Consider the following 21,583-nt stretch of genomic DNA (forward strand, 5'->3'; position numbering starts at 1 on the left):
TTGTGCAAATTATTCAAATTGCTAATAAAGAATTTGGGAGGCTAAGATGATCATTTCGAACTCATTTATGTTCTCATCAGTTAGTCATACCCTTTATCTGAGATTCGAACCCGGGCTGATTGTATATCAGGGAGTGTTTTAACCTCCTGAGCCACGGGGTTCTTTCTCTCTTATATTAGCTGGAAGGCAAGGCAAATGTATGTTTAAGTATTTGTCAAGGCTTTTTGAATGGACCTTGCTAATTAACTCTTTCATTCCTGTTTTGGCCCGGCTCAGGGCTTATCCACAGGAACTAGTCAACTTATGACAGCTCATTATTTGTGCAAATTATTCAAATTGCTAATAAAGAATTTGGGAGGCTAAGATGATCATTTCGAACTCATTTATGTTCTCATCAGTTAGTCATACCCTTTATCTGAGATTCGAACCCGGGCTGATTGTATATCAGGGAGTGTTTTAACCTCCTGAGCCACGGGGTTCTTTCTCTCTTATATTAGCTGGAAGGCAAGGCAAATGTATGTTTAAGTATTTGTCAAGGCTTTTTGAATGGACCTTGCTAATTAACTCTTTCATTCCTGTTTTGGTCCGGCTCAGGGCTTATCCACAGGAACTAGTCAACTTATGACAGCTCATTATTTGTGCAAATTATTCAAATTGCTAATAAAGAATTTGGGAGGCTAAGATGATCATTTCGAACTCATTTATGTTCTCATCAGTTAGTCATACCCTTTATCTGAGATTCGAACCCGGGCTGATTGTATATCAGGGAGTGTTTTAACCTCCTGAGCCACGGGGTTCTTTCTCTCTTATATTAGCTGGAAGGCAAGGCAAATGTATGTTTAAGTATTTGTCAAGGCTTTTTGAATGGACCTTGCTAATTAACTCTTTCATTCCTGTTTTGGCCCGGCTCAGGGCTTATCCACAGGAACTAGTCAACTTATGACAGCTCATTATTTGTGCAAATTATTCAAATTGCTAATAAAGAATTTGGGAGGCTAAGATGATCATTTCGAACTCATTTATGTTCTCATCAGTTAGTCATACCCTTTATCTGAGATTCGAACCCGGGCTGATTGTATATCAGGGAGTGTTTTAACCTCCTGAGCCACGGGGTTCTTTCTCTCTTATATTAGCTGGAAGGCAAGGCAAATGTATGTTTAAGTATTTGTCAAGGCTTTTTGAATGGACCTTGCTAATTAACTCTTTCATTCCTGTTTTGGCCCGGCTCAGGGCTTATCCACAGGAACTAGTCAACTTATGACAGCTCATTATTTGTGCAAATTATTCAAATTGCTAATAAAGAATTTGGGAGGCTAAGATGATCATTTCGAACTCATTTATGTTCTCATCAGTTAGTCATACCCTTTATCTGAGATTCGAACCCGGGCTGATTGTATATCAGGGAGTGTTTTAACCTCCTGAGCCACGGGGTTCTTTCTCTCTTATATTAGCTGGAAGGCAAGGCAAATGTATGTTTAAGTATTTGTCAAGGCTTTTTGAATGGACCTTGCTAATTAACTCTTTCATTCCTGTTTTGGCCCGGCTCAGGGCTTATCCACAGGAACTAGTCAACTTATGACAGCTCATTATTTGTGCAAATTATTCAAATTGCTAATAAAGAATTTGGGAGGCTAAGATGATCATTTCGAACTCATTTATGTTCTCATCAGTTAGTCATACCCTTTATCTGAGATTCGAACCCGGGCTGATTGTATATCAGGGAGTGTTTTAACCTCCTGAGCCACGGGGTTCTTTCTCTCTTATATTAGCTGGAAGGCAAGGCAAATGTATGTTTAAGTATTTGTCAAGGCTTTTTGAATGGACCTTGCTAATTAACTCTTTCATTCCTGTTTTGGCCCGGCTCAGGGCTTATCCACAGGAACTAGTCAACTTATGACAGCTCATTATTTGTGCAAATTATTCAAATTGCTAATAAAGAATTTGGGAGGCTAAGATGATCATTTCGAACTCATTTATGTTCTCATCAGTTAGTCATACCCTTTATCTGAGATTCGAACCCGGGCTGATTGTATATCAGGGAGTGTTTTAACCTCCTGAGCCACGGGGTTCTTTCTCTCTTATATTAGCTGGAAGGCAAGGCAAATGTATGTTTAAGTATTTGTCAAGGCTTTTTGAATGGACCTTGCTAATTAACTCTTTCATTCCTGTTTTGGCCCGGCTCAGGGCTTATCCACAGGAACTAGTCAACTTATGACAGCTCATTATTTGTGCAAATTATTCAAATTGCTAATAAAGAATTTGGGAGGCTAAGATGATCATTTCGAACTCATTTATGTTCTCATCAGTTAGTCATACCCTTTATCTGAGATTCGAACCCGGGCTGATTGTATATCAGGGAGTGTTTTAACCTCCTGAGCCACGGGGTTCTTTCTCTCTTATATTAGCTGGAAGGCAAGGCAAATGTATGTTTAAGTATTTGTCAAGGCTTTTTGAATGGACCTTGCTAATTAACTCTTTCATTCCTGTTTTGGCCCGGCTCAGGGCTTATCCACAGGAACTAGTCAACTTATGACAGCTCATTATTTGTGCAAATTATTCAAATTGCTAATAAAGAATTTGGGAGGCTAAGATGATCATTTCGAACTCATTTATGTTCTCATCAGTTAGTCATACCCTTTATCTGAGATTCGAACCCGGGCTGATTGTATATCAGGGAGTGTTTTAACCTCCTGAGCCACGGGGTTCTTTCTCTCTTATATTAGCTGGAAGGCAAGGCAAATGTATGTTTAAGTATTTGTCAAGGCTTTTTGAATGGACCTTGCTAATTAACTCTTTCATTCCTGTTTTGGTCCGGCTCAGGGCTTATCCACAGGAACTAGTCAACTTATGACAGCTCATTATTTGTGCAAATTATTCAAATTGCTAATAAAGAATTTGGGAGGCTAAGATGATCATTTCGAACTCATTTATGTTCTCATCAGTTAGTCATACCCTTTATCTGAGATTCGAACCCGGGCTGATTGTATATCAGGGAGTGTTTTAACCTCCTGAGCCACGGGGTTCTTTCTCTCTTATATTAGCTGGAAGGCAAGGCAAATGTATGTTTAAGTATTTGTCAAGGCTTTTTGAATGGACCTTGCTAATTAACTCTTTCATTCCTGTTTTGGCCCGGCTCAGGGCTTATCCACAGGAACTAGTCAACTTATGACAGCTCATTATTTGTGCAAATTATTCAAATTGCTAATAAAGAATTTGGGAGGCTAAGATGATCATTTCGAACTCATTTATGTTCTCATCAGTTAGTCATACCCTTTATCTGAGATTCGAACCCGGGCTGATTGTATATCAGGGAGTGTTTTAACCTCCTGAGCCACGGGGTTCTTTCTCTCTTATATTAGCTGGAAGGCAAGGCAAATGTATGTTTAAGTATTTGTCAAGGCTTTTTGAATGGACCTTGCTAATTAACTCTTTCATTCCTGTTTTGGCCCGGCTCAGGGCTTATCCACAGGAACTAGTCAACTTATGACAGCTCATTATTTGTGCAAATTATTCAAATTGCTAATAAAGAATTTGGGAGGCTAAGATGATCATTTCGAACTCATTTATGTTCTCATCAGTTAGTCATACCCTTTATCTGAGATTCGAACCCGGGCTGATTGTATATCAGGGAGTGTTTTAACCTCCTGAGCCACGGGGTTCTTTCTCTCTTATATTAGCTGGAAGGCAAGGCAAATGTATGTTTAAGTATTTGTCAAGGCTTTTTGAATGGACCTTGCTAATTAACTCTTTCATTCCTGTTTTGGCCCGGCTCAGGGCTTATCCACAGGAACTAGTCAACTTATGACAGCTCATTATTTGTGCAAATTATTCAAATTGCTAATAAAGAATTTGGGAGGCTAAGATGATCATTTCGAACTCATTTATGTTCTCATCAGTTAGTCATACCCTTTATCTGAGATTCGAACCCGGGCTGATTGTATATCAGGGAGTGTTTTAACCTCCTGAGCCACGGGGTTCTTTCTCTCTTATATTAGCTGGAAGGCAAGGCAAATGTATGTTTAAGTATTTGTCAAGGCTTTTTGAATGGACCTTGCTAATTAACTCTTTCATTCCTGTTTTGGCCCGGCTCAGGGCTTATCCACAGGAACTAGTCAACTTATGACAGCTCATTATTTGTGCAAATTATTCAAATTGCTAATAAAGAATTTGGGAGGCTAAGATGATCATTTCGAACTCATTTATGTTCTCATCAGTTAGTCATACCCTTTATCTGAGATTCGAACCCGGGCTGATTGTATATCAGGGAGTGTTTTAACCTCCTGAGCTCGAATCTCAGATAAAGGGTATGACTAACTGATGAGAACATAAATGAGTTCGAAATGATCATCTTAGCCTCCCAAATTCTTTATTAGCAATTTGAATAATTTGCACAAATAATGAGCTGTCATAAGTTGACTAGTTCCTGTGGATAAGCCCTGAGCCGGGCCAAAACAGGAATGAAAGAGTTAATTAGCAAGGTCCATTCAAAAAGCCTTGACAAATACTTAAACATATATATATATATATATATATATATATATGACTGCTTCTGAATTATATATATATATAATATATATATATGACTGCTTCTGAAAAACCTTCCCAAAAAAGAAGCAGGCAGGGACTTGTCCAGGCAATCTCCAAGAATTGCACACAATTGAAGGGGAGAAAAAAATGGTTCATCCAGATGTGATGACGCTCAAATATGTGGCTTGGAAATGATCAGTTTCATGTTTCTCACCTACAGTAGAACACATGTGAGCTTTCACAAAATATTCTACACAGAAAACTTATGCTTAAAAATAGAGCTTGCTAGAGCCTTGAGAGAGAACTTGAAATTTAAAGGAAAAAAAGGGGGGAAAATCTAGCTGTAGTTTCAGCTTAACAGGGGTATGATTTTTAGTTGCCAGATTTTTATAAGGATTACTGTTAAGTGGTTCAAGTGTTTTTCTACCTCAGCTATTTATTATGCTGTCTTGGAATCTTTCTACTGTGCTCACCCTGGCCCATCAAAACCATTTGAACTTCTGGTTCCATACTCATTGCAACTGCTCTCTTGGAAAACCACTTTCCTTACTGATTCAGCACACTTACCAATGAACTTTGTGTATTCTTCTGAGAGCCCTTATTTAGTTTTCCGTAAGGTCAGGCATCGGTTAATTCACAGATGGTCACTCTAAGAATTGGAATTATAGGTTAGCAATCAGTAACTTTAAAAGTGATGTAACAAAATACTTTCTTAATTTATGTGCTGTTTTTTCATTAAAAATAGAAGTTCAATGAAATATGCTAAGTTTTATTTAGTTTAAAAAATTCCAATGCCATTGATCATATTCATTGACTTTCATATAATCATTTTGTTTGGTTTTTCCCCCTAAAAAAAAGCCTGTGACTCATTATTTGGTGAAATGGTGTTCACTTCCATATGAAGACAGCACATGGGAATTAAAGCAAGACATAGATCAAGCTAAGATTGAAGAATATGAGAGACTAGTGGCTAGGGAGCCAGAAACAGAACGTGTGGTAAGATTTAGCTTTCTATTGAAAATGTTTTTTTAATAGTAGGTTAATAATGTGGTTTGTGGAAACCACTAATATGATTTGTTGTATTTGAAATAGGAGCGACCTCCTGCTGATGACTGGAAGAAATCAGAATGTTCCAGAGAATATAAAAACAACAACAAACTCAGGGAATACCAGTTGGAAGGAGTAAACTGGCTTCTTTTCAACTGGTACAACACGTATGTAACATGTATTCATTGTAAAACAGTATAGTTTGACTGTTCAAATTTAACATCCCTAAATATTTTAAAATACAGGGTATTTTAATGATCTGATTAATAAAATACCAACTTCTGGAACTATGTTCTCTCTGTCTCTCTATGCCCTCTCTCTCTCTCTCTCTCTCTCCCCCATCTCCCCCCATGTGTGTGTATTTTTTCTGTGCATGACTTTGTATTAAACCTTGGAAGTGTTTTTTTCTGATTTAAGAATGATGTTTGAGTTAACACTATTTCATTCTTAAAAGTAAGTTTCCTTATGATACATTGGATTCTTACAGTCAAATAAATAAGGAAGTATGTTTTGTTTTGTTAATCTCATTTGAGACGCTGAATTATAATTTCAGAATTTATACATTGCAGGCGCAACTGCATTTTAGCAGATGAAATGGGATTGGGAAAAACTATCCAGTCCATTACATTTCTCTATGAGATATATTTAAAAGGAATCCATGGTCCATTTTTGGTTATTGCCCCATTGTCTACAATCCCCAATTGGGAAAGAGAATTCCGTACCTGGACAGAGTTGAATGTTGTTGTATATCATGGGAGCCAAGCCAGTCGAAGGATGATTCAGACATATGAAATGTACTTCAAAGACCCACAGGTACAAGTTATTAGTGTAATAAAAGATGACTTCAAATAACTATTTCTCTTGTTGGTTATTGCCTTTCATTGCTTCAAAAATAAAATCAGGATTAGAAAAGGGGTTGCCAAAAGGAAATGTTTTCCATAAATTCTGCACACATACTGGTAAATCTTACTTTATTAAGGTTTCCTAAATTAGGGGATTTAAAACAGTACAATACAGTTTTTCCATTCTCTAACCCTAACCCTAACCCTAACCCTAATTTATAAGTACATTTTTCTATCATATCAAAAAAATCTAGAAGAATCTGGTAACACTTTTTCCAACTAACATATTTTATTAAAAATCACAGGCTTTTGTGTGCTGCAGTTCCTTTTATCAAGATATAAATTTAATATTAGTGTTAATATTCATATTTATGACATTAATATTTTAAAGTTTTACTTTGATGTTTTTACTCTGTAAGCCACTTAGAGTTGCCTCTAGGCTAGATGGGTGATATATAAATTTAATAAATAAAAGTAAAAAAATATTGTGAGTGAAGTTGGGAGAAGGCAGATTGTTTATGCAAATCCAAGCTATTAATATGGCTCTCTTTCCACATTGTCACATTATCAGTATTCCATAGAATATTTGGTACTGTTGGTAGCATTTATAAAGAATCCATAATGTTACAGTGACTTTCAATTTCTAAAGGAAATTCTTTGGATTTAAGAGCAAGATTTAGATATTATCCACAATTCTATTATCATTAGTCAGTAAAATGTTTTTATTTTTAAAGAAAGCATTTGAACCATGCATAAGGTTGTTTTAACCACATATAATAATTACATAATAATCTCTATGCTTTTAGGGTCGTGCAATTAAAGGATCATACAGATTTAATGCGATCATTACAACATTTGAAATGATTTTGACTGATTGTCCTGAGCTCCGTAACATTCCGTGGCGATGTGTGATCATTGATGAAGCTCACAGGCTGAAGAACAGAAATTGTAAGCTGCTAGAAGGGCTCAAAATGATGGACCTGGTGGGTACTGATATTCTTAAATCTCAAAGAAAAGTCTTTTAATTCTGTCCATTTGAATTCCAGTTTTGTTAACATTCTTGACATTTTCCTGCTTAAGAGAATGCTATGAAACACTTATAATTCATTAGCACACTTTAGAGCAGGCATGTCAAACTCCCAGCCCATGGGCCAGATGCATCACGCAAAAACCACGCCCACCCCATTGGCAGTGGGGAAGAAGTCGTGATACGTTTGACATGCCTGCTTTAGAGAATCCACTGATAATATCTAAACTGCAGTAGGAAAAATGGACATGAAACAAGTTGAAATATGTGCTTGTAGATGGGTAGCATAAAAATTTAATAAATACATTTGACAGTTTTTGTTCTCTTATTTTTTGCAGGAACACAAAGTGCTTCTAACAGGCACTCCTTTGCAAAATACTGTAGAAGAGCTTTTTAGCTTGCTCCATTTCTTGGAACCAAGTCGTTTTCCTTCAGAAACCACTTTCATGCAAGAATTCGGTGATCTAAAAACTGAGGAACAGGTAAATTATTCCACAATATATTTTTCCAATTATATGAAAATAATGTCAATTGGTACAAAAAAAGTAATGGGACAAGAAAAGAAAGCAAAATAATTTATTATATTTGTCTGTCTGTCTACCCACCTACCTGCCTGCCTACCTACCTACCTACCTACCTACCTATATATGCCACCCAACTTCAATGTACACTCTGGGCAGTATACAAAACTAGAAAAAAGCTCAAAGCATTGTATCAGAAAGTTCAAAGCATTGTATCAGACAGACATGGAGAATACTTCTTAGTAAAATGTTCTAAAAGTCCTCATGATTGCTTAGGTAGCAAGATACTTAGCCTCCTTCTTAGAGTAATCATAAATGTAAATATATGGATAACATAAGGCAAACCTCTGAAACCTAACCTTTTGAGAAGAATCAGTCAGTTTTCCCTCTTCCTCAGTTTGAAAAATTGGTATATTGGTGGTGCTTTTTATTTCAGTGTATATGCTTCATCATGGGGAGAGGGGAAAGGAGGTATGGGCTGTTTCTATCAACCCCTACTCCTGTATGCATGCAGGAGCTCATAGAAATAAACCTTCTCTTAATGTGTTCTTTTGAAGCTTCTGTTCAGAAATATCTGGACAAATTTCCAGGACAGTGCAGATGACACCATTGAAATGTATTCTATACTTGTTCTCTAGTCAAAACAAACAATCCCCCCCCAAGTAATATTGCATAGTGTGACATTCCTCCAATTACTGGTCTCAAAGGCCAGCTAAATCTGAGCAACCAGGAATGAAGTTTTCAGTTTAACATGAAGTGTCTCATTTCAAGGACAAAAGAGGAAGGACAGAAAGAGACTCATTCCTCTTTTATGGAATGAAGAAAAGCAATGTTAGAATATTGCTTGCATTTGTTTTGGATAAAATTATTTTAACAGTATGCTATGGTGATCCCAGACTGGTACATAGTACGTAGTACGTAGCCATTCAAAATGCATTTACTGTATCTGCAAGTAAATCCCATTTATCTTCGTATTTGGTGCTCTACATCTGGATAAAACTGCATAAAATTATGCTGAAAAATACAGTTTAATTTAGTTTTTGAAATATTAAAGAAACATTAAAAAATAATAGTCACCAATTTTGAAAAATTCCATTAGAGTAACTTTGTTTTTATTTGGACCAAACTATTTTACTATTTTATTTGAACCAAACTATTTTACCTCCAGTAGGTTTTACACTTTATTATTGTCAAAAATAAATGTAAAATTTATTTATTTATTTATTTATTTATTTAATAATATTTATATACCGCCCTTCTCCCGAAGGACTCAGGGTGGTGAACAAGGCAAGAATAAAAATACAAAGTTACAAAAATTAAAAAAGGATTAAATATATGCCCACTAAAAACAGTCAATACAATATTAAAACCCCAATAAAACAACAATAAAAAACCCCACCAATCCCCCATCAGGCCAGGCCGGCTTGTTCGAATAAGAATGTTTTTAGATCGCGGCGAAAGGAGCGAAGATCGGGCGCCATCCGGAGCTCAACCGGTAACTGATTCCATAGCTCCGGGGCACCCACAGAGAAGGATCTCCCCCTGGGGGCCACCAATCGACATTCTCTGATCGGTGGCACCCTGAGGAGGCCCTCTCTGTGGGAACGCACAGGGCGAAGGGAAGTTGATGCCGGCAGCAATTTTTTTAAAAAAATGCAATTTTTAAAGAGATTCTGGGTAAATGTAAACTATTTAGTGACTTTACTGAAACATAAGAGTCAGCCTATTATTAAAATGTATTAATATTTACAGTGATATGTAAAAGACAAAGAAATATAATACCAAGTATTTAAAAACAGAATGATTTTTATAGCATTTAAAAATTCAGCTGTTAATTGAGTACATCTGGAGTTCATTAGATCGAAGAAACCTGATAAATAGGTTTTTTAAATAAAGTATGCAAAAAATATTACTAATATTCTAGCTCGTATGATAGCAATATAAAATTATATTGGAGAAGATAATATATTGTTTATAAATATAGTGTGTAATGAACAAGGATTTGTCTGCACTTTTGTATCACATGGGCCTTTTTATTTATTATAATTTAATTATTCATTTTGAAAAATATTGGCATGATTAAATCTAATACAATTAAGATTTCTTTAGTCATATAACATCTCTAATGCATTTTAATTGCTCTGAGTGTTTGAATTATCTATGTTAATTACTACAGTGTTTACTATATGTTGAAATAGTAAACAATCTTTTTAAAAGATATCTTTTTACCAGACTTGGTATAAATAGGACAAATGTTCTATAGTTCAGAATTCATTCCATTAACAGGATAATGTGCATTATAGCAAGCATGTTTCTATTAAATTGGGGTTTTACTGCAAATGACACCAGTCATGTCAATTATGTAATTATGCAAATGATGTAAATTCTGATTTAATGAATATTTGGATTTAACAGAAACTCATTTCCCCAAATCATCTGTTAAATAGAGCACTTACTGTAATGAAGTTACTCTTACTGTAATAAAGTTATTCTGTAAACACTGTTTATGAATGATAATAGTAATTATGGAAATATTTTTATTTTCCCAAAAATTGCAGCATAATAAGAAATTATGGGAAGATGTACATAATATATAAGGATATTTATAATAGGATTGCAAATTGTAATATAAACATTTATTTTATCAGGTTCAGAAACTTCAAGCAATTTTAAAACCAATGATGTTAAGACGGCTGAAAGAAGATGTGGAAAAGAACTTGGCACCCAAGGAAGAAACGATTATTGAAGTTGAATTGACAAACATTCAGAAAAAATACTACAGAGCTATTCTTGAAAAGAATTTTGCATTTTTGTCAAAAGGAGGTGGCCAAGCAAATGTTCCTAATCTGTTAAACACTATGATGGAACTGAGAAAATGCTGCAACCATCCATACCTTATAAATGGTATGCTGATTTTCTTATTTTACAAAAACATTGTGTAAGGACTATAGTTATCTGTTTATAATGGCTGCCCATCTCACTTGCATATGACTCTTGGTAGCTTACACAGTTAAAACACAACTAAGAATCACAACCTTCCACCAAATTGAAAACTGAAAGTGCACTTTACAGAATAACAGTGTTGGAAGGGACCTTGGAGGTCTTCTCGTCCAACCCCCTGCTCAGGCAGAAAACCCTATACCATTTCAGACAAATGGTTGTCCAGTCCCTTTTAAAAACATCCAGTGTTGGAGCGTTCACAACTTCTGGAGGCAAGCTGTTCCACTGATTGATTGTTCTAACTGTCAGGAAATTTCTCCTTAATTCTAGGTTGTTTCTCTCCTTGATTAGTTTCCATCCATTGCTTCTTCTCCTGCCTTCAAGTGCTTTGGAGAATAGCTTGACTCCCTCTTCTTTGTGACAACCCGTGAGATATTGGAACATTGCTATCATGTCACCCCTAGTCCTTCTTTTCATTAAACTAAATACATCCAATTCCAGCAACCACTATTTATATGTTTTAGCCTCCAGTTCCCTAATCATCTTTGTTGCTCTTCTCTGCACTTTTCCTAGAGTCTCAACATCTTTTTTACATCATGGCAACCAAAACTGGATGCAGTATTCCAAGTGTGGTCTTACCAAGGCATTGTAAAGTGCTATTAACACTTCATGTGATCTTGATTCTACTCCTCTTTTGGCTGCAGTCAACTGCAGGCTCATATTTAAGTGATTGTCCACTAGGACTCTTAAGATCCCTCTTACAGTTACTACTATTGAGCCAGGTACCACCTGTACCACAGGTGGCAACCCACAGCTCTGGAACCGCATGCGGTTCTTTCAGCCTTCTCCTACGGCTCCCAGTCCTCCTCCACCATTTGCAGAGACAGGCACTTGCACTTCCCTTCTCTCTCTCTCTCTCTCTCTCCCTCCCTCCCTCCCTCCCTCGCAGGGCTTCTGATTGGCCCTGTGCCTGGGCGCCCTACCCCCTGGGAGAAGCGCAGCCAGGAAGTCCCTTTCCTGGGCTGGCCCCATCCAAGGTGCACATGGCCAGAGAGCCGCACGGGGCAGCCCTGGGATCCCCCCTGGGAGCAGCCCACTGGAGCCTCCGCTGAGCGGGCCAGCCCTCCCGCAAGCCGTGGCCCCAGGAAAGGGGTCTGCCCCATTTAGGGCCAGGGGCCCCTTTCGGAGTTGCCCCCGAAGTCCCACGCTTCACCTGAAGCCCATTGGGAGATGGGAGGGGAGGCCGCGGCAGCTTCTCTCTCAAGGACCTCTCACCAGCCTGGTGGATCCACTGGGAGACCCCCGCCTGGGAAAGGGAAGTAGGCAATGAGCGCCAGATCCCCTGCAGGGGAAGCTTGCTCCATCCTTTCGGGTGCTGTTTCTGAAAAGGGGGGTAAACCAATTGGAGTGGAAGGACCCCTCTCCAGCCCATCCCAACCACACACCTGCCGGGGTCCCGTGGTTTCCCGGGGAGCCTGGCTCGGAGCTGGGGGGGAGGAGGCCGGGCACTGTAGGAGCCCCAGAGCCAGAGGGAAGAAGGGTCATCTGGAAGGATCGGCGCATGTTGGGGGGTTCCTCTCGGGGCAGGGGGTCCTGGGAGCCCGGTTCCCCCATGGCCCGGTGCTGGGCTTCCCCCCCAAGCGGTGGGGTCCCCAGATGGGCAGGCCAGGGAATTGGGTCTTCTGTAAGATCCCGGGGTGTCTTTCTGATTCTGCTCAGCTCCGGGTCTTTGTTCCGAAGGGAGCCCGGCTGAGCAGCTTTGAGGGTCTTCCAAGGGGGGCTGGCTGTGCTGCTCACTGGTCAGAGCTGGAGGGTCAACCCCCACCAAGGGGGTCCACAGAGCCCAGCCGTGTCCTGGGATGGAGCCCCCAATTCAACCAGGAAGAGAGAGCCAGAAAAGTGCTTTGGGTTCTGCTTCCTACCTCACAGGGAATTTAGATTGTGGCAGATGTGAACTGGCCTCAGGAGAGCAATGGATGCCAAGAGAGGTAACCCCCCCCGAGTTATCCTGGAGGTTTTCTGGGATACCCAGGAGGAGGGGAGGGGAGAGAGAGAGAGAGAATATGAATATATGTGGTTGTCTTTTCTGGACTTTTAGTAAAGAACATTTAATGAAATATTTTGATTTTTTTTAATTAAGAGATGAGGTATGGTAGATAAGCTACTAAAATTGTTTTTACCTGTTGGGATGAAGGAGAAAGATTTTTCCCCCCCTCTTTCTCCTGTCCTTTTCTCTCCCCCCCCCACAATTTTTTTCTTTTCTATTTTTCTATTTGTAGTTTTTATAGTTTGCACCAGCATTTTATTTCATAAATATGAGGAGGACTCAAATAGACATTGAGTAATTTATTTGAAAGTAACCTTTGACCCAGCGTCTTTTTTTTTTGGGAGTTCAAAATGCTTTTGTTGCATGCAGAAATAAAAAATTATTTTCTTTGTAGCATTCATTGATTTCATAAATACAACACACTATAGTTTTTTATACATAGCATAAAGGTAAAAAACGATATATGTAGTGTTATCTTAATTTTGGATATCAAAAGGGTTTTGTGGCTCCCAGTGTTTTCTTTTTTGTGGGAAATGGGTCCAAGTTGCCGACCCCTGACTGTGCATTTGGTTTTTCTTGCCAAATGTAGAATCTTACTTTTTTCACTACTGAATTTCATTTTGTTAGATAGCGCTCAATGTTCAAGTCTGTCAAGATCCTTCTGTATCTTGAGCCTATCTTCTGGAGTTTTGGCTATTCCTGCCAGCTTAGTGTTGTCTGCACATTTAATGAGTTCCCTATCTATCCCCTCATCCAAATAATTGATGAAGATGTTGAAGGATATTGGGCCTAAAACAGAACCTTGGGATACCCCACTGCATACTTCCCTCCATGTAGATGCAGTTCCATTGAGGACTACACATTGAGTGTGGTTGGTCAGCCAGTTACAAATCCATCTGGTGGTGATGGTGTCTAATCCACATTTTTCTATCTTATCAAATATTAGGTTGTGGTCTACTTCAAATGCCTTACTGAAGTCCAAGTAAATTATATTCACAGCATTCCTCTGGTCCAGTAATTTTGTCACCTGGTCAAAGAATGCAATAAGATTTGTCTGACATGATCTGTTTTTGACAAACCCATTTTGGCTTTTGGTTATGATTTTGTTTGCTTCTAGGTGTTCGCTGATTTGTTGCTTGATTCTTTTCCAGAACCTTCCCAGGTATTCAGGTCAGGCTGATAGGTCTGTAGTTTCCTGGATCTATTTTTTTTCCCTTTTTTGAAGATGGGAACTACATCAGCTCTTTTCCAGTCCTCTGATATCCTGCTCCAGGATATTTCAACTATATGAAGTTTTAGTATCTAAATTTGATAAATAAAATAAATAAAGTTACCACAACACTGAAAAAAGTGACTGGAAATCACTTTAAGTTGTTAATCACTTTAAGTTGTTAATCACTTAACAACTATGTGATTCACTTAATAACCACCTCAATAAGCACTTGGTTATGATATATCACTGTAGTGATTTAGCTCTTTTCCCTTATAAATACATTACAACCTATGTACTATTGTGCCATTATGTCAACTTTGATGTATTTTCCTTCCTGTTGCAAACTGCATAATACAGATCTTTGATCAAATAGGTAATACTTCCATGCCATTAAAGGAATGTGATTTAGAAGTGATTATTAAGTACTAGTTGGCAGTCATCTTTTACTTGAGGTAGGGGTCAATAAGTACTAGTTGGCAGTCATCTTTTACTTGAGGTAGGGGTCAATAAGTACTAGTTGGCAGTCATCTTTTACTTGAGGTAGGGGTCAATATAGTCTAGTGGCAGATTTTTAACATATGCAGTTTTTTGTTTACAGCATATCAGAGATACTAAGCTTGAGCTTAATAAAGTTCACTACTTTTTCACTGACTTTGCTTGTTTGGTAACTTTCTGTTGCAAAAACAGGACAAAGTAAATGTTGAAAATGAAACCTATTCAGTTTATGATGTTTCTGTTCGGACTTTATTGATTAATGGACACAAATTACATTATTTACAGGCTTCAACTTTAAAACAAATTGTATTTGTGAGGAGGCTGTAAATCAGGGGTGTCAAAGTGCCGGCCCGTGGGCCAGTTGCATCATAAGGAGGCTGCGCCCACCCCAGCTCTGCCAATGCAAAAAAAGTCATGATACGTTGCGACACATCATGTGACGCAGCGAGTTTGACACCCATGCTGTAAATGCTGTATTCAATCTCCAAATGTCAGGTTTAGCTACCAACTTACTTGAATGATTGCATCAATGCCTTTTGACAATAATCAACTCAGATGCCTTTGTTGAATCTTCAAGCCAGATGCCATTATTTTCATCGAAAAAATGATTTCTAATTACGTTTAAAAGGGCATTTGTTTTTGTCATCAATAGCCTTATACATTAATAAGTTTAGAACTGCCTAGATACTTCTAACATGTGAATTGAAGCACATAATAAAAATCACGTCAGCTTGCTAATATAGATAATCACAGTTCATTTAATGAAAAAAGAAGAATAAGTGAAATTTCTGATAGATCAAAGTGTAATTTTGTTTAAACCAAAATAGTTCTATACTACTAGTCAAAACAGTGACTAGAAATAATTATCTAAGAAATAAGCATGGATTTCTGCTTTCCACTGTTGGTGTGGATTTTTGTTTTCCACTATGCATGTCTAACACACACTATTTTAAGATATAGAACAGAATTCTAATGCTTCATTTCACAAAAGTTACTGCTTATATGATATTGCTTATTTCCCACATTTACTTGTACTAATAGTTTTTCACTTATAGGATGTGGATGTCATTGATGCATTATGTTCTTGTTTGCAGTATTAAGATAAATTGACATTACAACAAAAAACAAATGTGCTATAGTTTAAGTTAACAAACACCCTTTTAATAATGATTTTAAGATGTTCTGAGTTTTTTAAAAATATATTGCTCTCCCATATGATAAAACCTCCCAAGTTCTGACTGAATTCCAATGAGATAACTCATATTTAATGAAGTGGTAGAGGAACCACGAATTACTGTGTATGTTGCCCTTATTTTGTTAGTTTTTATCTATAACCTTTTTTGTGGGGACATTTTTATTGTGATTATGATCTACAGTTAATTTATTTTGCCACAAAGTCTTTACCTGGTAGATATTGAAGTCATTCAGTTTGAGATTTGTTTCATACTAGAATTCAGTTAATGTAACCTATAATTTTGATGGTTAGTAATGGTATGTAAAACACTTTCTTAAAAAAAAGAATTGGTTTTGTCATTACATTCTCTGTTCGCTGTTATGTATATTGTACTTAATGTTCTTAATTTGCTAATTAATTATTCAGTCACTCACTGCTCCCTAATTTGTTATGACTTCTGGCTTGCCACCTCTGTGTTGTTGTGAAACTTGTTTCTGGAACCTTTGTTTTTATTGTTTGTGTTTATATATTTTCCATGTTAAATTTAAATAAATGCAGCTATATAAATACACATTTACACATAAAACTCTTAGACATTGTATGGGGAACTGGAAGTAGATTTATAGTTTTATTAATAAAACCTTTAGAGTATTCACATATTGCTGTCCAATCTCTGCAGGTGCTGAAGAGAAAATTTTGGAAGAGTTTAAAGAAACACACAATCCTGACTCTCCAGATTTTCAGCTCCAGGCAATGATCCAGGCTGCTGGCAAGCTAGTACTGATTGACAAGTTGCTGCCAAAATTGAAGGCTGGTGGCCACAGGGTGCTTATCTTTTCCCAGATGGTGCGCTGCTTGGACATACTGGAAGACTACCTCATTCAAAGACGGTGAGTACAAAAGTATAGTTTAAGTTTATAAAATAAATTCTGTCAATTATTCTATCAAGTATTTAGCCTGTGTTGCACAGAGAAGGAATATTGTACAATAAAATAGAAGAATGCCTAAACAAAATAATACTCATTAATTTTCTTTCTTCATAGTCGTAGTGTATAACCATTTAGAACTTATGGTTCACATTTCTAAACTGCCCATCTCCCCCAAAGAGTGGTGAAAGCTTTGCTAAAAGCGATAATGCTTTTAGAATAAAACATGATTAAAACCGTTTTCTATTATATGTAACAGACTCCAGTAAAAGCCCATGAAACAGTCATTAATAACTCTTAGATTTTCAAAAATATTGTCTTTATTATTTGTTTTAGTTGCAACAATTTTAAGGCTCTTAATTCTAGGTGATACATAGCCAATTAATTATATCAGCAACATTTTTTCCTGTAACTTTGTGTAATTTTCTGCAATTTGACATACATTTTTGAAACAAAAAAATCTTATATCTGCTGTTTCTGCTCACTTATTTCTTATATACTTATATACTTCCCTTTACTTCCCTGCACATTTATAAAAGCTAATAATAAGAAAAGCTGTATTTTCTGAGAACAATGCTTTCAGTCTTGAATTACTAGGTATATCTTATTAATACTGCTTTGTTATTGTAGATATCCTTATGAACGAATTGATGGCAGAGTAAGAGGCAACCTTCGTCAAGCAGCTATTGATAGGTTTTCCAGACCTGATTCTGACAGATTTGTTTTTCTACTATGCACAAGAGCAGGTGGCTTGGGGATTAATCTTACAGCTGCTGATACCTGCATTATTTTTGATTCAGATTGGAATCCTCAAAATGATCTTCAGGTAATATTGTGAAAGGCAATTGACACAGTCTATTTTCCTAGTGCCCCCTCCCCCATCAGAATTTATTGCTCAGGTAGTATGTTCTGTTTGAACACTTCAACATGTTTAAAACAACACATTGTTCTAACATTTGTTCATTTTGCTAATCCATTTTAATCTGTTTTTAAAAATACATCTCATTTCATATTTTTCCAGGCTCAGGCTCGATGTCACAGAATAGGACAGAGCAAATCAGTGAAAATCTACAGATTAATAACAAGGAATTCTTATGAAAGGGAAATGTTTGACAAAGCAAGCTTAAAACTTGGTCTTGATAAAGCTGTGCTTCAATCCATGAGCGGAAGAGAGAATGCTACAAATGGGGTAAAATTATATGCCCCTCTTCTTCCCTTCCCTTCCCTTCCCTTATATATTTATAGCTTTAAAAATATCTAAAGTTTTCCTTGAGTAGAGCTTGACTTATGATGATTACACACATATGTCCATTTTGTTTTATCTGCAACACTTATATTCTTTTTAGGTTATTTATTCAACTTCTGAGTTTAATCTACAGCTTTGGGATTTCCTGATTGTCTTTCATCCAAATATCTGTCTGTCTGTCTGTCTGTCTGTCTGTCTGTCTGTGTGTCTGTCTGTCTGTCTATCTGTCTATCTTTCTAATATTGCTACCTATCTCACAAGAAAGGCTCTGGGTGACAGACAAAAAAGGATAAAACAATAAACATGACAAACATAGTCATATTTTAAAAGTTTTTTTTAAGCTCACATAGGACACTTGATCCACAACAGAGCCAACTCAAGATCTCACTGGGAAAATTTGAACAGAATCTGAAACTGCTTGGCTTTTCAAGATCAGCCTAAGCTGTTTTGATGTCATTATTTATTGCCATATAGTGTATTCTAAATTTCATTTACTTGTTAATTGAAGAAAGTTTTTTCCTAGTATCTCTTCCCTCATTATATAATATGTGTGTATTTTAATCATTTCAAAAATAATTGTCAGAGCTGATAATATTTTATTTAAAAAATATTTGTCAGTTCAACTATATAATCCCATCTAATCATTCCATCTAAATGTTCTAATTAAAAAAGAACTAGTGCATAAAAAGTCTGGATATAAAACATCTATACGCTCCTGTTAAAATGTCAGGTTTTTGAGATGTGACAAAACTCGGACCAAGATAAACCCCTTCATAATTTTTTCTACCTTTAATATAATATATAAGCTGTACAAGTCAATTGAAAAACAAACTGAAATTGTTTAGTGGTGAAAAAATAAAAAACAACTAGAATAATGCCTGTATAAGGGTCCACACCCTCTTATAACTTGGGATGTGACTGTGTTCAGAAATAACCAAACTGATGTTAAAATAGTAGTACATACCTGATATCAATTAAAGTAACTCTGATCAAGCCCATATAAAGTTCAACTGTTCTAGTAGGATTTTTCTGACATTTACTCAGTTGCCTCTTACAGCAAAAGCCATGGTCTGCAAAGAGCTTACAAAGCATCTAAGGGATCTCATTGTTGGATGGTGTCAGTCAGGAGAAGGGTACAAAAAAATTTCAAGACATTGGATATATCATGGAGTCCAGTGAAGACAGTCATCAACAAGTGGAGAAACTATGGCACACCAATGCCATTACAAAGAACTGATGTGTCTCCAAAATTAATTTAAAAAAACAAGAAGAAAACTGTTCTGATGGGCTGCCAAGAGGCCTACAGCAACATTAAAGGAATTGCAGGAATTTCTGGCAAGTACTGGTTATGTACTACCTGTGACAACTATCTCCCATATTCTTCATATGTCTGGGCTGTGGGGTAGGGTGACAACACAGAAGCCTTCTTTTACAAAGAAAAGCATCCAAGCCTGACTGCATTTTGTAAAAACCTGTATCAAGTCTGACAAAAGTATATGAAAAAACAGGTTATGGTCTAACGAGATCAAGATTGAACTTTTTGGCCATAATTCCAAAAAGCATGTTTCTCACCAAAACAGCACTGTGTATCACCAAAAATACACCAGACACACAGTGAAGCATAGTGGTGCTTTTAAAGCTGCTGTCATGGTTCCAGCTGAAAAGCCCAACAAAGTAAATCCACCAGAAACATTGCAATCTCTAGAACTTTGTTAGACATAGCATACCGGCATGGTAGAAGGAATCCCAGCTCTGGCAATATGGTGGGGAAAAATAATTAAACTTTCCCTCCCCTCTCTGACAGTTCAGGTCACATTGTCCAATTAGTCTTCGAACGGTTGTTATGAGAACATAGTGTCTGTTCTCCAAAACATTTCTTTGTTAACTGTAGGGAAGCTAGAAGCGTCATGGCAGTTCTAATGCAAGGGGTCTTCATAGCTTGACAGGCTGGCCCCCTACAGAGGAAGGGGAAATCTGGAAAACAAAATGAATACACATTATTACTTGTTAACTTTTCCTTGCCCTGGCCCCAGCTTCTGGGAGTATTTTGTATGGAACCATTTTACCAAACGATCTGCTTTTACGTTGTGAGCTTTTATCCATCTAGCTTTTGACATTGGGTAACCTTTTCATTGGATAAGGTACTGTAACTTCCCTTTATGAAATCTGGAATCAAGGATCTGCTTGACTTCATAGTGTGTCTCTCCCCCTACTATTAGAGGTGTGGGGCTGCTTTCTCCCCCTGCCTCATAGTGGATCCTTGGAACGGCTTCAGTAAGCTGCAGTGAAAGACCGGATATACTTTTCCTAGTATTCTAGGTAACTTGAGCTGTACTGTCACCAGGTTTATAACTTTCACAATAAGGAAAGGACCCATGAACTTTGGACCTAACTTCTTGCAAGTTTGTTTCAACCTAAGATATTTAGTGGATCAATACAATTTATCTCCCACATGAAATGTTCCCTGAGGAGCTTCTTTCTTATCTGCCTGTTTTTTCTGATGCTCCACTGCTTTAGTTAATGCTTTCTTTTTTTCATTGCTCCAATAACGTTGGAACGAATCCACCCATTCAGTTAAGGTGCTCGAGGAGGGAGGCTTCTGCGGGCATTCTGGCATTGGCAAGAACTCCACTCCCATACTGCATTGTTATACGCCACCTCCGCAAATGGTAATAGTCCTGCCCAGTTTGTTTGCTGGAAGTTGCCATAACAACACAGGTATTGTTCCACCATTGCGTTAGCTCATTCCACGGCCCCATTCGTACTCAGATGAAAAGCTGAACTAAGCCCCTGGGAGGATCCAATCATCCTCACAAACTCTCCAAAATTTTGCAGTGAATTGGACCCCACGGTCTGAGTTGATGGGCTTAGACACTCTGTGCAGCTGGTAGATATGCTGCAGGAATAATTTTGCTAGCTTCTGGGCTGAGGGGAACCCAGCACATGCGATAAAATGAGCCTGTTTGGAGAACAGGTGTACCACAATCCAAATCACAGTTTTCTCCCCACTTTCAGCTATTTCCACGATAAAGTCCATAGCTATCTCCTCCCAGGGCCTGGTTGGATCAGTGACCTGCTGCAATAGCCCTGGGCTCTTCCCCGGGAGCCTCTTACTGGCTGTGCAAACTGTGCAGCTTTTCAGATAGCTCTCAATGCCTTTTTTCATTTTTGGCCACCAGAACTGGTGGTTAGTCAGGTGCAGAGTCTTTAAGAACCCAAAGTGTCCTAGCATCATGGTAGTGATGCAGGACTTGCAGCGTAGACTATAGGAGATATACAATTTGTCTCCCTTTCATACTAACTCTTCTCTCATGGTCAGTTCTCCTTGTTGAGCCACAAACCACATGACGGTCAGTAGCTCCTGCTTCAATCGTTGGGCAAATGCATTGGTAGGGAATGAATTCCTCTTCTCCTGCCAACTGGTCATAGTTTGGGCTGCTTGTTGTTTGGTGGGGACAGTGGAACCCACCACTTCCTCCCGAGTGCTCTTGTACTGAGGCATGCGTGATAAGGCATCAGCAAGAAAATCCCCCCCCGGATATACCTTAATTCAAAGTCAAATTGTTTGAAGTATTGCA

At 37.7% G+C, this 21,583-nt stretch overlaps 1 protein-coding gene across 1 annotated transcript in view; it reads left to right on the forward strand.

Annotated features, from left to right (window-relative positions):
* CHD7 (chromodomain helicase DNA binding protein 7) overlaps positions 1–21,583 on the forward strand; it is a 224,030-nt gene that overhangs the window by 166,331 nt on the left and 36,116 nt on the right. The window contains exons 12-20 of the mRNA XM_081324248.1: positions 5,386–5,523; positions 5,620–5,741; positions 6,144–6,387; positions 7,223–7,399; positions 7,782–7,925; positions 10,613–10,868; positions 16,513–16,723; positions 17,390–17,585; positions 17,781–17,948. Of these exons, the coding sequence (XP_081180374.1) occupies positions 5,386–5,523; positions 5,620–5,741; positions 6,144–6,387; positions 7,223–7,399; positions 7,782–7,925; positions 10,613–10,868; positions 16,513–16,723; positions 17,390–17,585; positions 17,781–17,948 (1,656 nt within the window). The remainder of the gene's footprint in view (positions 1–5,385; positions 5,524–5,619; positions 5,742–6,143; positions 6,388–7,222; positions 7,400–7,781; positions 7,926–10,612; positions 10,869–16,512; positions 16,724–17,389; positions 17,586–17,780; positions 17,949–21,583) is intronic.

Source organism: Vipera berus (genome assembly GCF_964194415.1).
Source record: "Vipera berus genome assembly, chromosome: 3".
Lineage (NCBI taxonomy): Eukaryota > Metazoa > Chordata > Lepidosauria > Squamata > Viperidae > Vipera > Vipera berus.